At 36.8% G+C, this 17,973-nt stretch overlaps 1 protein-coding gene across 2 annotated transcripts in view; it reads right to left on the reverse strand.

Annotated features, from left to right (window-relative positions):
- Positions 1 to 17,973, reverse strand: part of LOC107085592 (rhombotin-1) — a 40,749-nt gene that overhangs the window by 10,847 nt on the left and 11,929 nt on the right. Inside the window, exons 2-3 of one of the 2 annotated variants that reach the window (XM_015376023.1) lie at positions 13,884 to 14,122; positions 8,353 to 8,566 (exon numbers count right to left, since the gene is read on the reverse strand). In XM_015376023.1, the coding sequence (XP_015231509.1) occupies positions 8,353 to 8,558 (206 nt within the window). In that variant the 5' untranslated portion in view covers positions 8,559 to 8,566; positions 13,884 to 14,122. The remainder of the gene's footprint in view (positions 1 to 8,352; positions 8,567 to 13,883; positions 14,123 to 17,973) is intronic. The other variant, XM_015376022.1, reaches the window with a different exon arrangement.

Genomic DNA, 17,973 nt, shown 5'->3' on the forward strand with positions numbered 1-17,973 from the left:
CCCTTTTATCCACAACTTTCGTAGGTCACTGTAAATGCAAAGTGGTCCCATACAGCAGACCTATAAAGTGCTGCTGGCGCGTCTTCCAACTCCTGTTCTTTCCTACTCGCCATACCCACACAATTCTCCACAACAACTGATTTTTTTCTGCTACACCCGGCTGCGCCGCTTCGCTTCTTCTTCTTCTTCTTGTTTACTACTGGTGGTTGGCTTTGGTCGCAGTACCACCACCTTTTGTTCTGGAGTGTACACGCTTCGCCTATGAGAAAATGGAGCCGCGCATGAACCGAACGCAACACACGCGAACCGAACAGAGACAGTCGAACCGGTTCGGACGGTTTTCAAAAACCGTTCCATCCCTAATATATATATATACATATATATATATATATACATACATTTTTTTTTTTTTTCAGTGGGCCGCTCTGTCGGCAAAAAGGCATGTTTTACAGTCTCTATACATCAGGTAACAATTAATAAATTACCAAATTAGTTGATAATTATTACAACAATTGATTAATAAAGATAATTCCGATACTGTTATATGTGCTCAAAGGCAGCACAATAAAGCAGTTATCCTTTGCCTCATGTTGAGTCATTGCAACAGGTATTCAGAGAAAAGAATGCCTTCTTTATTTCTTTCAACTTGCTGCTTTGCTTGAACTTGAAACCCTTAAAGCTCATGCAGTGTATCCCCTGCCTGTCTTTGTTGCTTCCTTCAGTTTGGTCTGTGGCTCTTTAAGTTTTCAATGTTTTTTTTCAGCTCTTTAAACTTTTAAGTCTGCGAAGGGTCGGGGCAATTTTAATAGAGGAAGAGCTGTTAATGCATGCATCACATGTTCTGACATTCCCCAATAGTTGTCATTTCAAAAGTGAAAATGTTTTCTTTTGATCCACCCCAGAAGACAAAAAGCTACTGCTTACAGTAAATTCCTAAAGCAGTAAGACTTGTAAAACAATTATACCTATAGTGTTATCATATTTCTGCAGATAACCTATAATGTTCGTTATCTCAAGCACATATTCCTCTTACAGTTAATTATAACTCACTTTGATAAGTTGATGACTATTATGTCATTTCCAGTGGGTGAAATGAAAGACTAAATTAAATCAGTTCTCAATCCTGATGATCACACAATGACTATATTGCTCTAAGACAAAGGCCTAATTAATTTCTTTTTCTAGAGTCTGAATGAGAAATTTGCCCAACTAGATAAAAATACTTGCAGAATTGACAGTGTTTCTATGGAGTATGTAGATTGGAACCAAACCTTATAGTTGCTGCAAGCACTAGCATAGAGATGTGCAGGCATTTATTTTAGGCATTTTGAAAAGAAAGACTCAGGAGAATGTGTGAATGAATTTAAGGTGCTAATGCCACCGAAGGACAATCACAGATGGAGCTCCTATAAAAATGAACGTGAGCATGGCAGGGATCCAACCCTTTAGAAAGAATCAGTGTGTTTGATCCACTGCTTGTATTTAATGAAGTGCAGGCAGCTAATTCAGTGCACAGATTCAACTTCATTACTGCAGGTGAGGGTAGACCTGGTCTTTTACTAAGGAAAGAGAGAATGAAAAGGGAACTGGCAGCAGCTGGACACTGCATCACCCTCGTCTGAAAAGCACCAGTCTCTTCAACTGCCTCTTCTCCCTTTGCAAAGCAAGGTTTTTAATTTTCTTCATAATAGCATTCATCTGAAGCATCTCAGCCATTAAGTGTTATGCATTTGTCGCAGGAGGGAGAGAATGCAAGTTGGATAGATTTCATTAGACAATCTGGGGCAGCGGAGGCACATAGAAAGCTCTCTTCATCTCCACTCTTTCAATGTTATTCTTATTTTAGTGTTTCTAACTTTTTATTTCACATGTCGCTCTCCATTTTTTCCCATCCCCTGCCTGACCTCTACATCTTACCGGTCTAATGTGCGAGAAAGCTTTTCCTTCTGCCTTCACTATGCCAGTTAGGCACTTACAGCTTCGGGGTTGGGGTTGCTGTCCTTTCAGCTGATGTATTTTACTAAGTGAAACTAAGAGCTTCATCATTTTTGCCTACTCTTGGTCATTTCCCCATTTATTACAACCTCATCTGCACCATCTGCTCCTTCTGGGGGCAACATCAGGTCTTAGTGGACCTCTCACTGCATCTTAAAAGCATTAACTGTGGGTGGGGACTGATGGATGGTAATGGCCTATCTCAATGTAACGTCCCTGAGCGCTTCTCGAATGGGCCCCAAGCTCCTTCCAGGTCAGAAAAAAAGCCAAGATGTGAGTAAAATGTCACTGAAAACCATAGATGAGTGGGGGAAAAACATTCACCATCTTTCTTTAATAAAGTAGAGGCCAATATTTCTTTAATTAACAACACTAGCTACAAGAACATCAAATGAAGTAAGCTTTTACCTCCTATTCCTTTAGTTTGTAGTTGATTTTGATATTTTACAATGCCTTTATTCAATCACCAGTGAACACAGAGCTCGCCCTCCTTACAGGTAAACTAAGAAAACTAGGACTTCCCTTATCTGATTCGTGTCAGACAAATAAATAAAAAGTTTGATTTTTTTCTTGCAAAAGAAAATGAACTATTGTTCTCCACTGCAAGGTTGTTTCAAAATACAAAGAATCAACAGGCAAACCAACTAAATACTTGGCTTGATATTAAAAACTAATTCAAACTACCAATATTAATACATCCTGTAGACAGATTAAAACTCACGCTGAAATTCTTTAGATAGATGCCTTAATAAAAGCCATAGCAACTAAAACAGGCATGACTCAATGGCAACAGTACATTCATTTATGTTTGTGGATAATATAATTTTTGACATCTATCATTAGTTAGCATTCCAGGAGTTTTGTCAGGGGTATAACTTTGTTAAGGGTGTAAAAGTTTAAAGCCTTACTGGAGCCATTATATCAGCCATGTTTTCAAGTTCTTTTGTCTTTGAAATGAAGCATGCTTTAGAGCAGCAAAGCAAAATTAGAAACTCCAAAACATGTCTGGCTAGCCTGAAACTATAAATGTACAATAAAAAAAGTGATAAAACTGATCAGATTAAGTTCTTGTTTTTCTTGCCTTTCAAACTGATACTCTAAAATTTCACTGGATAAAAACACGTTTTTGCTTTTCCATTTGTTTTTGATTGAATTCCTTTTATTTGCTGTATTCATTCATCAGCTTTATCTATGATTGGCTTTTAAGTAAATCGCTGTTTATAATTGATGAAATAATATTGTCCATAAAAACCCAGAGTAGAATCACCATTTTTTTGCGTAATAAATATTGGAAAATCCTAAAGTTTTTTCACAACTTAAAAGCTGATTTTAGTTTGTATTGTTGTTTTTTGTATTATGTTTTAACACAACCCCCAAGTACACAAATCTATTAAAATAAAATACCATCCTTTTTCAAAGTACTTTCTAATAGTGATCTTGTTGTCAGCTCTAGATCTAAAGTGAGTGATTAAGCTCAACACCCTATATCCTTGAGACACTCTTTTGAAGGAGCATTGAAAGTACTTCTTCCTTTATTCTCCAATTATATAAATTACTTTATCCTTTTGAACCCTAAACCCTTAAAATCCCATACTCTAATTAAAATTGGTGTATCTTTTTAACTGTATGTTTCAACCACAAGGTCTAGTTGAATAAACTTGGTAAAACAGCAAATCTAAGAGATATTTTTAAAACTAGTTTCTGGCTGAGCAATTTCGTATGCCATGTATTTATGTTGTAAATCTTTCATTTCATTTGGGTAGTTTGTTAAAGATTAGTTGTTTAATCTATTGATTTATTTATTCATTAATTGCCAATTTAGAAAAAAAACTGTTTTGATAAAAAGGGGCTTCCACAACATGGACATTTTTTAATATAATGCTGAATTTTAAAAAGAAGCAATTTATCATATGTTAACTGATTATCCATGCTGCATTAAATGCTAACTGAATAAACCAATCAACTGAGGTTTTCTTAAATTAACAAACTTAGAAAGAGTTACAAAATATAACAAATCAGCAACCTATTAGTAGAAAAAATATAATTCCCCATGAACAGAGACATAAAAAAATAATTTAAAGACCAGGTATGTACTTGCCACTTTGTGGTGATGAAGTGTATGGTAACTGTGATATAGCTTTTTGTGATCTACTTTTTTGTTATCACATCCTCATCTATCTTGCACATCCATAATTTTGGTGTAAGAATTTGAAGCCGCTCTACGACTCAACAAAGCTGAATTGGCTTTATTTAAGAAGTGATAAGTCAAAGAGCTTGTCGACTGTTTACAAAACGGAATGGCATACGTACAATTTTACTGTGCAAAATGTTGCTGCTCCTGCCTCAGATTGGATTGTTTCTGTTCTGGTATGACTTATGCTATGATTATTTCTCTTTCAACTATTATGGTCTTGCTTCTCTTAAGGATGAAAAGCAGCACCCTCTTCTGGCTGGCAACCACACTGGTCTAAGTTAATATTATCAGTTAATTGGATGAAGCAATTTTAATTAAATAAACCAGTATTAACCAGTACTCACTTCTTCTTTTGTTATTTGGCAATCTTACAATGGGATAAGAATAGGCAACATCCAAACTAGTCCAACCTGGATTAAATTGCTTTAAGTTGATAACAGATTCTTTAGAAAGCAATCTTAAGTAAGTAAAGTACGTTATTTTAAAAAGTAAAAAAAAAATCCTTTCCGAGAACATAAAAAATTGTAGTTTTATTGCAAAATGTTAAGTAAAAAAACCTAAAAATGTAAAATAAGTTATGAAGAAACTAATGAATTGTTTACATGAAAAAAAAAGAAAACCACACAGTTTACCTTTAAAATGGTAAACTGTGTGTGGTTTAAAATTGTTTAAACCCATCCTCTTTTCATGGTTAGTCCCAGTTGGCCGGTGTTGCACCATGTTTTGTGGCTTATGTTTTAAATCAGGGCAGAGTGGTGAGGAGAATCCACAACAGCCACACCTTAGATCACAGTATATGATGGGTTGCAGAATATGGTCAAACACACAACTCAGAGCTAATTTCTATACCTCGTTTGTTTGGCTCAACGAGGGCTCTTGTTATGTGTGTCACTCAATAAGCTGCATGTATGACAAAAAAAAAGAAACATGTCTGCTTAAACAGCTTCTTAATGCTTTTTGAATATGATACCCTGTTTTTTTAAGATAAACCAAACTGAAAGCATTGCCAAAAAGCTTAACCACGTCTAACCATGGCCGCGCTTCACTAAAAAACTTTGGTGAACTCTCCATGTTTCCATTCAACATTAACAGACGAAGGTGATGAAAAAAAAATATTTGAACCAGAAGAAGAGAAGTTAGATGTCAGAATCTACCGCCAACATAACATTTGAAGAAGACAGAGACAGCAAAATGGAGAAGTCACGTAACTTTTGCGGTAAATGCTTCAGGAGAAGAAAGGAGAATTCTGCACTTGGGTCCTAAACTTAAACGTTTTCTAGAATTCATGTACAACATAAAGATGGAATCTTTTGCAGCAGAAAAGGAGTGGCAGGATATGAGAATCCTGAAAATCAACAGCAGTACTTTTTGCAAAATATTATGATTCACCAGATTGGAATTAAATCCTTTATCATTCTACTTTTGATTTTTAATATCCAAACATGATATTAGTGGCAGACTATTTTCTTGTACGTTTTACTTCATTACAAAACATACAAATTATGTATTTCTTCTTTTTCAACCACTGGCCTAGCTTAAAACATTAATCACCCACCTCCAGAGCTAGAATTGCATATTGTGTTTCCTATTGAGGAATTCCTGTCACCTGGTGTACTCCTCTATGAGATTTCTTTGTATCATAAAATGGCCTATAAATAAACTGTAAAAAAAAATTTGGAAAACTAAATGAGCTTTTAAAAAGAGCAGCAATAATAATGTAACAACATGTCTATTTCAGACCAACTTGAAAACACAAAAAGCATGTAGAGATAAAGGAGTCGACATTTACCAATTTGTAAATGTCAAGTTTTTTTACTTAGTTTTTGTTCTTGTTACCATAATTTTGTGTAAATTTCTGGACGGTTAAAAGATGTTTTCTGCCAAATGCACATATTTAACACAAATATCATAATGCTGCTTTGTGAATCATCTTTATATGGAAAAATTGTGCTGAGTTCACATTAAGTTGGTTTGAGTTGAGATGGACGCTATATTGACATCCTGTTTACGTGGGGAAGGTGTTACGGCAAGATATGCAAAGTTATTTAAATTAACAACTTTTGTTAGCACCCACCTGGCTTTTCCAGGTAACGCTTAAAATAATATTTTTCAATTATGTTTTTTTTGCAGAGTGACAACATCCAAATGGCCATGTCTTCACAAATTCGTTTTGAGTTTTCACAAGTTTAACATCTCTGCAAACTTTAGATCCCACTTTTTCAGGATCTTTAAATAACACAAAAGACCATGCAGGGTCTTTTTCCTGGTTTTGCCATTGCCTGCCATATATACACTTGTAAAATAAAATAAAAAAATGAATCCTAAGTGTTCCTAAAAATATTTTTAAAATCTTGTCTTGCAGATCTAAAATAATGCATTATCTCATCTCATTAATCAATCGTACCACTCCTGTTACTTCATATATCTTCTGAATCATTAACCTATTCAGCATACAATTTTAAAAGCAAATATGTTAGAGGAAGTTTTGCTAAAAAATTCTGTAACCCATAAATTTAAGTCAAGCGTTGAGTTTTAAGTATTTAAAACGTTACTTTGCTTGAAATGGGCTACTGAGCCATCATGGATTCCTAGTATGCATACACACACCAAAACCAGGATTTTTAAAATCGTTTTAAAGGTTGATCAGAATCCCAAATACCAAAACAATAAATATGCATTTTGGTTTAAATGTAAAAATATAGCTTATTAAGAATATATCCTCCAGCATTTCAAAGATAACAAGAAGATAGCTGAGAAACATATAGCTTGAAGGAAAATACAAAAAGGTAAAGGGTGGGCGGAGAGGTGGTGGTGGGGGGGTGGGTCAGTGCTTGACGCAGAGGTTTGGACAAGAGTGAAAGGGGGTGGGGCGAAGGGCACCGGCATCCCTAAGTCGGTCCCAGGGGGATTCCCTCACAGATAAATGGTAGGGAATGTGACCTAATGCCTAGGAAATGGTCATGTTTAATTTAACAAGCAGATGGCAGGGGCATCAGAAGTGTGTTTGGGGGGCGGGGAGCAGCGCAACAAGCATGCCTGGAGGATTCTCACAGCTTTCAGCAACTCTGCAATACTGTGAGCTTTCATGACAAAGATAATTCATAATGTCCAAAAACAAAAGGATGATTTTACATTGCAGATGCGCAGGTGGTAGTAGAGTGAAAACACCATTACCTTATGTGCTAAAGTTTTATTCTATCATTGTTATAACTGGAATGATTTCACCACAGTCAGAGAATATATGTACTTAGTAAACTCTAACAGAGATATTTAATATTTTTTAAGTTCCAGCATTTTTTTATCTAGTTTCTGCAATCAGATTATTAGTGTAATGTATTTCATGATATGCATAAAACCAGAAAAAATCCTATTGATTGTCTCAAATATACTTCCATTATCAGCAGGGAACGTTCTCAAAATAAAGGTCATGAAACACATAATCAATACATATGATGGGGCCCAAAACCATGATTGATCCTATAATTACTAATGTCCCTGGCATACTTTGCTTTTAAATTATTTCTGTTCAATCAAGAGGTATTTTTTTAAAAACAAAAAGAGTCTGCAATCTTTCAAAAAATAATACATATAATACGAGGATTACTTAATAAAAAACACTTTCTTCATTTAGTTTTTATTAAAAATTGGAGTTGCAAACTTAATATCACCCTCTCAATAATCAACATAAAAGGTATTTATTAGCATTAGAGAAATTAATCTTTTCTCAACATGGCCAGCAAGCTTTTTGCAAGTTTTCTCTGGTCGTTTGACAATTTCTCTATAATGAGCTCTAAGTGTTTGAGGTTGGAAAGCCCTGCTGCCATCACCCTAATCTTTCCAAAGGTTCTTTAATTTCAAGGATGAACTCTGGCTTGTCACGTCAACACATATTTATTTTTACTTTCAAAGAGAAATCATTTTAGGTCAATTGTAAGATTATTTCAAACTCACATTCTCCAGATGTATGAATGATGTTGGGCTTAATTGTATCTCATAATGCAACAAGAAACAAGATTAGCAACATCACCTTTTTCTGCATACAGATAAGACTTCTAAAAAAAAACCATATTGAACTTTACCAGGAGATAAAAAAAAGAACTCTTGTAGTGACATGACCATTATGTTTTTGTGAGAGGGTAAAAGTGATTGTGTGTCTTTCTTGCCTCAAGTAGTCCCTGCGACAGAGGATGAGGTTAGCTTTCGTGTACAGGGTGGAGCCCACCTCCCCCAGGCGGCAGTCACAGCAGGCACATTTGAGACAGTCTTCATGCCAGTATTTGTCCAAGGCCTTGAGCAGGTAGCGGTCTTTAATCTTCCGATTGCAGCCAGCACACCCCTTCTGCTTCCCTTTGGGCTGGACAGAGAGCATCGGCACACCTGTAGTGATAAGGAGACAAACAGCAACGCGTGATTTACGGCCCGGGAACACGAGTGACTTTTCAGGTCCTCTTCTTTTTTTTGATAAGCCAGCTGCTTCCCGAGGCGTCTAAGCCTAGTGTTCGCACACGGCCACGGCACGCTGCCTACCTGCTTCATATGCATTAAAGAAAACACTCTTCCATGTAGATAGGCACCCAGGTCACATTGGACTACAACACCTTGACTTACTTGTTCGGCTAGGAACATGCTGTAATACAAAAGTTACACGATCACTGACTGTGGGCCTTAGAGGAAGGGACACGGATTTCTGTGAATAAAACACACAAGGCCTGTTTAGCTTACTGTGGTATTTACAACAAGATGTGCAGTATGTTACTTACCTACCATTTCATCAAAACCCATTTCACTCAACTGTCCTCGGCTGTAAAAGCTCCTCATGGGCTTTGTTTGGTATAGATTAACATTAACCTTTTAAAAAGCCTCTGACCACAAAAACGCTGCTACCAGACCCCAGTGAGATATGTTATGGCCTAAGTGCCTTTTAGCATACACTCACTCAGTGTGTGTTTCATAGAGACACACACACACATAAGCGTGCGCACAAACCCCAAACACACAATGCTGTCTCCTCTCTGTGCTCTGAGCATTACAGCCTTTCCTCCTTTTACACTTATCTGTACTCATGTGTCCGCAATGAGCAAGCCTAAGTTACCAAACTCACAAATTGCCCTGCTGTCACGCAGGTCCCCTTTAAGTGCGCCTTTTAGCCTCCTAAAGGACAAATAAAGTCCATTTAATAACTGCACTAAACACTAATAGTCTATGTGAGGCTGACATTTGTGTTCGGACTAAAAGCCCCCCTCAGGCCACTGCTGGTACGGAGGCAGGGGTGCGTAGCTCCCCTCTGTAGCACTAACAGGTCTGCCACAGCTGAAAGCACAAGACAACAGCTCTTAAGACACTCTCTCACACACTGAGCTATTGATCCATCTAAAAGAACACACAGTGGACGCCACTTGCAACTCTACTTTCAAAACACATTTGTCTCTCTCTACCAAAAAGAGGCAAAAAGGGCAGGACATCTGCGTCGTGGGGGTTTAGGCTAACATTTTGTATGTTCGAGTGACTGTGAAGGCCTTTTTTACATGATATAAACAGTTTATATACAATCTTATTGACTTATTAGTTTGTGCATGGTGAGATAAAACTTTTATTAACATCTCTTTTCCAAGAAAGAAATTGCAAAAGTGACAGTGTGTATTGTGCATTTAGACCTGCTATTTGCTTTTTCAGTGATAAAAAAAAACAACCTCGGCAGATACAAATGGACTGCCTCTCTTGCTGTTTTTTTTTCAGCGAAGTTTATTGAGTTTACTCTCTTTCAAAACGACCTTACACTGCTTTTCACAAAAACTTCTTTGGAATAGAAAATCCCATTTCCGCCTAGCTTTTCTAACTCTTTCACACATGTACACGCACGTAAATAGACAAAAAAAAATGTATTATTAAATCCAGATTTGCACTTTTTCTCCATCCCTACATCAATATTGCAGGGGATGCAACTTAATTAACAATTTCCCCTTTTACATAAGAGGTGAATAAAAAGGAAGAGCTTGTTAGTCTAATTTATGGCATTGGTTTATATGTCAGAAAGGACTCTAGTGGTGTCGAGCTGTCTTATTTCTTTATCAAAAGTAGAGAGTAGAGGGTAATTGGTTCAGAGCTAGTGATGGGAGCCAACAATTAGTGTCCTGCCTGCCCTTCAGCTCCCTAACCTGCCACCCCAAAACAGACACCTTGAAGTTGCTGCATTAGGATTACAAACCCTGCCATAAATACCAATGTTCAGCATAAATGAAACTAAAAAAGCTTCGAATTCAAGCCACACTGAATAAGAGCAGACACGGCTACCTGTATTTCATGGCTTGTTAGGGGAGCTCTCTGCAGGTATGCCAACAGAGCTCGCCTGTCAGGCTTCTACAGAACTAAAAACAGTCTTAATGAGGGAGAGCTTGTATGTGCGTGTGTGTTTTGAATCAGAGCTTGTGTTCAGCAAGAAAAAAAAAAAAAAAAAAAAAAAAAAGTCAATAAAATACTCTCAAGAATTAATAAAAACAATAATTAGCCTTTATGACACCTAATTAGTTATTCAACTCAAAATCTTTGCTTTAAATAAGAGAAGTAATTATATGAAAAAGGTCATTCCTGCACCACCGAAGNTGTGTTTTGAATCAGAGCTTGTGTTCAGCAAGAATCAAAAAAAAAAAAAAAAAAAAAAAAAAAGAGTCGCTCCAATTCCCTCAAGGATTACAAAAATCTTTAATTTGCCTTTATGACACCTAATTAGTTATTCAACTCAAAATCTTTGCTTTAAATAAGAGAAGTAATTATATGAAAAAGGTCATTCCTGCACCACCGAAGGAACAACTCCTAATTGGCTGAGACCACCACTCCCGACATACACTCTGTTTTACATCACGTTTGAAAAGGACAAGCTTTAACCTATCCTGGAATTACTGTGTGCTGCTCACAGCTGCCGTTAGATGTTTAAAACCCTGCTAAGCACCTTTAAAATGACACCACACTTTCTGTCTAATATTACCCAGGTTCTGTTTCCAGTTAGTCTGACATTTATTCCTACAAGCGTATGTGGTGGGTTCTCTGCTCCAGACTGTGGCAGAGTTTTTATTTTGCAAACTGCCTGAAGAGCCATCGCTGGGAACAAACAGGTTTTATGTCTTCTCCGAAAAACAGCCTCTGCAAAACAGGAGTGCAGCAAGCAGGAGTTAAAACCTACTAAACAAAAAGCAGTGACAGGAAAGAAAGTGATTGTGTAAAGTGAATGTCTTTTCAATTCCCTTAATGTCATGAGACATTTTCTTGCACCTGTCATCACTCCGGGTGCTATGCGAAATGCCGTAGAGCAGAACCCTAAATTCTTTAGCACCTCCCAGAAAAAAAAATAAAAAACATAAAAAACAATAAAACAAAACCAAGCTGCATTATGAAAGTAAGAAGCAGACCAAGAGGCAGCCTCCACTTAATCCATCCCATTTAACAGATACAAGTGCCACTGACCTTCCGGTGTCATTTGATGTCAAAAAAAAGCATGCCTCTCCACATCAAAATTCATTCCCCCAACACGGGGATACATTTTCCCAACAAAGTGGAGAGACAGCTCTTGCTCTACCAAATATCTTTCCTGAGAGGGGAATTTAATTTGCCATTAGTGCTGGGTGTAAAGCCCTGTCATCTCTCTCTTTCTTTAAGATTACATCTTCAAAGAATATGTACAGTTAGTTTTACTCAGCCCAAGCGGCCTGTCAGAGCATGTATTTTCATTATAGATACCATCCGACTTCTCTTACCCTATTTACACTTTCATTTTTGCAGTTATCAGAAAAACCAAATCAGTCTAGTAGGCTTTTTTTTTTGTATATATTGAAGTTTTTAAGAAAAAATACACATCACAGATCAGTCAAGGAAACCTTTTGAAAAGGTAAAAAAAACATGTAGTTAAAAGAGAAATACGGCATGAGTAAGAATACTGAAAGCAACTATTTATCAGCCGTTCCTAAACAATGCTTGGTTTCTGTAGGAAAAAAATATTTTCCCAACTGTATTTTTAATCATGTACACACATTTCCTCAACACCCCAAGGGAATAAACAACTATCTGTGTGTCAGTTGTTCAACTTGAAGGAAGACCTGTTATTGATTCAACATCGGCTCAAGCATTGAGGTTAATTATCACATTGTGTGAAATTCTGCTGTTGCTGCATTTATTTTTGCTTCATCTTTTATTTTAGTCATTGAAGCATCAGAACCAGTGAATTACAAAGCAGTTATTTTTCTTTAAATAATTTTGATGTGTATTTTGATTTAAGGTGTTTAGACTAATGCACAAGCCCCCAAACCTTTAACAGCAGAAAAAAAATAACAGCTCCATATTCCTTCTCTTGATTGGTTAAAAGCTTTATATTCAACCCAGTGATGCCTACTCTCCAGATTCAAGGGGAGGTTAAAGATTTGACTGTTCAGCCTTCCTGACAAATTAGGAGAAGGGGTGGGGGGGAGGTGATGTTTAGGAGGTGGAAATTTGCCCTGGGTGGCCCATTCTCTCAGGACCCCTAATAATTTGCAGCCCCCAGCTGCTTTGAGAGAAAGGTTTAAGCCCCCATCGTGATGATCACAAAATAACTAGATCTGCAAAAAATAAAATAGAATAAAGTAATGATTCCATTTGTCTGGAGCATTTCCACTTCTTATTATGGTTATAATTAACTTAATCAGTGTCAACTATTGATTCAAAAAAGTGCTTTGCATAAAAAAGCCTACAACAGTTCTAATGATGAGACACTCGGGAAAAAAAAAACTTAGCCAAGCAGGATAAATCATTATGAACTTACGTTTTGAGCAGTAATTAGTGTGTGAATTTAAACTATGGACACAGCTAATGCTTCGACAAGGACTGTATTTTTAACTAGCATGTAGCAGTAAAATCTTAGTAACTACATATTCATAAGTAGATGCAAAATATTCATAAATTATTTTTTGCAGTGACTAAACCATCCATCACCAGAAAGATGTTTTTGTAATTGCAGGTTTAAAAATATCAAAACAAATAACTGAATACATCACAAAACATATAGTAGGGGCTAACATTAGCTCTGGTTAGGATCAGTTTAAGAAATGAACATCTCATAAAGCTATTTCTTTTGCAGTCCTCTTTTGCAGTACTCCAATACTCTCTATGTTGTGTTATATCTTAATGAAAGAGATAAACAAAAATACAAACAAACAAACAAATCAGGCTTTTCTGGCCGACTTCAATATCCAGCGTCTTTTAGGTCTAAACCGCCATCTCTGAGTTTGACCAATTTAAAAGAATTGTTTAAGGATTGTAAGATATTAAATAGAAAGAGATTTGCTGTGTTTGTTTACATTTGCTGTTTTATTGAATGAAAAATTAAAGCTTATCTTTCTCCTAAATAAAAAAAAAAATATTACATAAACGCACATGCTGTTTGTTATTGCATTACCACACAAAAACCTTTTATGCATTTAATGAAAATGGATTTTATTCTTATATATCTATGTATTGTTTTAAAAAACAAATTGCATGCAAATCAATCATCAGTCAAAAATTGACCATGTCGGGCAAAACTAAGTAGTGCATTTACATATTGTATTATATCATATTACAATATTCCATATAACATCTTATTAGATAACAATACATTATGTTTTAAAACATCATATTAGCCATTGCTGAATAAAATGGTGAAAAAAATTATGCGTCTTTGCTCCATTACCATAACTTTAATCGTCCCTCATGAGTTTACAGCCTTCAGGCGCCAATTTATTCAAGTCCGTTGTATTTCAGCAACCACTGTAATCGCTATGGCCATGGCAATCCCAAATAAAATGTTGTCCCAGGGCCAAGGTGTCGGCCACTGCGGTTAATAGAGATTTGATGCAGATGTCTTTCTATTGTATGTGAAGCTCGGCTCCAAAAATCTCCTCAATTGAACCCAAAGACATGTTTTTCAGTCTGCAAGACAAAACACAAGACATCTGGTAATAAAATCAGCTGTAATACACATGTCAGCTGAAAGCAGCCTGATGAGAGAGTTCTCTGTGATAAACAAAGGCCACTGATTCGTGTTCAAATCGTTAGCTAAAACATATGGAAGGAGTAAAGAAAAAGCAATGCATAAACACAGAATGATACACATGCATACACCGTTTCCCTAAAATTAGGCAATTTCTTGCAATTGCCCCAGTCATTATTAGAGATCAAGCTGGCTGTGTGTTCTTCTTATAATTTGTTGTAAAAGCTTTCTTTATTACAGTACAGAATTTTGCTTTTCCAGATGGTTGTGTATGAATGCTCGGGTCTGTGAGGTGATTTCTGTGAGTCTATGCCTGCTATGATTATGACATAATTAACACCCACAGTAAGTGGGAGAGAAAGCAGACAGGAATGGTGCAGGGGGACTGTTCATTAACAAGATGCACTCTCTCAAACTTTGCAGCTTGCTGTGGCTAATAAGCCTTACTGAAATGAAGCCCAGCCGTCCCTTGCATTGACCCTGGCACCGGCCGGGATAAGGGAGGGTTTTGTCTCCTGGAATAATTGCTCTTTTCACATGTTACAAGTGTCCTGACCCCCTCGGTCGGCAGCCACTTTTCCTACCATAATTACTCCTGATCCGCTCCAAATGAGTCAGCCGCATTAGAACTGCAATAACACTGGCTCGGCTTCAAGCGCGGCACGGGGAGTCTCAGCAGAGCGGCCCAGAACAGGACAGCCTTTTCTCCAAGCCCATGGTCATTTCCATCACGTCAGAGGTGCATTTCTTACACTTGAAGTCAGCACGGAGGCCCTGGGCCCTTTTTTTTAAGAGCTTACAGACAGTATTGTTTGCTCCTGGTGCGCACTGCTCTCTGCGGTTTGGCTGCAGACTTCATCCCAATTAACAGAAAACTTCATTAGGGTGTTTTTTTCAACACTTTTCAGCCCCTATTATTTTTAATTTATTCACTTGGGGTTAATTAAAAGAAATGTATCACAGAGATATGCAACAGCTTTCTAATTAAATTCATTGCTCCTGCTTTTTGAAGACATGAAACTGGCAGAGATTCTAAATTATAACAGAAGGCAGCATGTTCCAGCACTTCATTGCTCAGTAGTAGGGTACAGGGGAGGCTCTGCAAGGTAAGCTGTCAACAGCAGAGCATGAGTTAAAAGAAGCAAGATGTGGCATAGAAAATGAGGTAATAAGATGAATGAGGAGGAGGAGATGGAAAACAAACATTTGTGATTTTTATCAAGCTATTTTAACCACAAATAAACTCATGAGATGTCTTACAGCAATGAGAAATTGTGAGAGTGATGGCAGAGCAAAAAGATTTGTTCCACCAGTCATCAGTAGAGGTGCTTCAGGGTTTTTATTCGTGTTGATATTAGGGAATCTACTTAAAAACCTGTCATTTCAACCATTATTAATGCCAACTATGGCTATCAAGTACCAAAACGTTCTGAAACTACGGTTTCAGAATGCTAAATCTGAACTAATCTGTTCAGCCTTTGTAATTTTTTTTTTTTTGGAGGAGAAGGTAATCACATCTGCCAACCTCTGATTTCCCTAGAAAATAAAAAATAAAGTTAAAACCATTAGACCTGTCACAGCCACTTTCCTGCCATCTAGAACAAAATGCGGCAACACTTTTTACCCCTCATTAAAAATGCATTGGGAAAGGAATAAATGCAGCCCCACTAAAAGTTTGTCACTCATGGGGTCAGGAAGTGATGTACAAAATCCGTCCCACTCTCCGGCAATTACAGCATACTTATTATTTCAAAGGATATGCCAGGAGACAGGTGTGCCATTCAGGGTCCTCAGCATGTTGGAAATGGAGGGGAAGGAGGAACACCATACTGTGACGCACTGTGTGAGCTTCTTTAATCGTGAATAATGCAAATTCCCCACAGGGGGCAGTTATTTGGCAGTGGCGTCATTCAAGCATCCCACTTCCACAGCTGATGGGGTAAATAATGAGGGTGGCTGGGTGGGTGCACATTTAGAAAGGAGGGCTTTTATGAAGTATCTTTGTGATTCCCTGTTTTCTTTAATCCCCCCAACTGAAAGCGACATTCATAGCATCCAAATGCAATTATCTATATGATTTTACATCTTCAATTCTAAGAAATGACCCTACTTTTCCCTTCTAAGAGTGGTTCTTGTTAGGGGTACATTTAAACATGTAGCCATAAAAACTGATCAAATAAATTGAAAAGAAAAAATGAGAAGAGGAGAAAAGAAGTGGAGGAAGAGGAGTCAAAAGAAGAGTCTAAAGTTCATGTTAAGTGCACTAGGAATGTGGATGGCATTAACAACTGAAATTGTAAGCAAAAAACATCCCACTCAAGCACTGATGAAATCTTCAGCTTCAATGACCACAACCTCATCTATTAGCCATCAGGGACTTTGAGCAACCTGCTTTAATGGCAGGTTTTAATTAGCTATTTAAGATTTTATTTACTGAAGGTCATCCTTTGAGAGGTTAGTTCACTGCAATTTGAATCTTATTTATGAGAAGACACCCAGGACTTCTCTATTTACCAACCAGAAAACTGGTAAGACCTCAAAAAGCTTCATCTTGATTTAAATTATTGTGGTTGAAAACACTGAACAACTTAAGCCCTAAATTACTGTGTGGCATATGTGAATTAATTGGATTTTTAAATTCAAAATAATGAAGAAAAAAAATTGAGCTTTAGCGTCTCTTGCTCATGACTGAATATAATTAAACTGACCTGCATCTCAAACAGCTCAGGTAAAGATAAGTAAAGATGATTATGGTAATTTGTGTGACAGCATAATTAAAGGGATTTTAAAGGAGGCTACTCTTTTGGTACAACCGGAAAGGGAGGGCAGCATAACTTTGTTCACTTTGACTGAGACACTTATTCTCTGGAGGTTGTCAGCATATGATACATACCAAAATCTCCTACTGCTCAGCTGACATTGTAGCTATGAGATATTTATAATCAGAACATAAAGAGAAACAAATGAAAGACTATGCAACAAGCGGTTTTGCGCACATAACGGACCTAGATTTCCTCTCTATAAAAGTTTATGGAAAAACTACAAGAAATGTTATTTATTCAGGGAACTCTCAATTGAACCAACCACAATCTGATGTTATATTCAGGAACTGAAATCTTCATAAAGCCTGTTGTATTTTGTTTTCGCTTGAATGAACATTAAACTTGAGATCATTTAAAATGAGGGATTTATCACAATTTTCAGGAATGAGATGCTGAGATATTTGAAGGTCACAATATTACTCCTCAATGTGAAGTCTGACAAAGCTATTATTATTATTATTATTAACCTGGATGCTAAGGTACATTTGTGTGAGACTCTTATTTTGAAGTAATGTAGAAAATCTCTCTTGGAAGCGGCTAATAAAGTCTACACCTGACTGGCAAACAGCACTTAGAAGCCAAAACTAGTTTTAAATCATTGGTTTGGCGGCATTTTGCATTCACCAGAAAAAGAAACAATAACATAGACACTGATAAGAAAAGAATGATTTGTTATCACTGTTACAATAAGTGGCTAAATTAACACCAAAAAAGAAAAGAATCTCAAGAAAATATTTCTGACATTTACTTCAGAAAGTAAAACTCCTGTATCATACAGATTAGGGTTGTCAAAAGTATTGATACTCAAAAAAGTATCGATACTGAAATGTTGTATCCGGATACAATACTTGTTTTTAAAAGTATCGATACAGTGCCACCACCAGTGGCACCTAAACAGTCATTCATCTAAAATGCAGAATAGAGGACAATGCACTTTCTGAACACTGTGTGATTGAATAATTCTGTGC

The sequence above is a fragment of the Cyprinodon variegatus genome, unplaced genomic scaffold (genome assembly GCF_000732505.1).
Source record: "Cyprinodon variegatus isolate N-32 unplaced genomic scaffold, C_variegatus-1.0 Scaffold128, whole genome shotgun sequence".
NCBI classification, from domain to species: domain Eukaryota; kingdom Metazoa; phylum Chordata; class Actinopteri; order Cyprinodontiformes; family Cyprinodontidae; genus Cyprinodon; species Cyprinodon variegatus.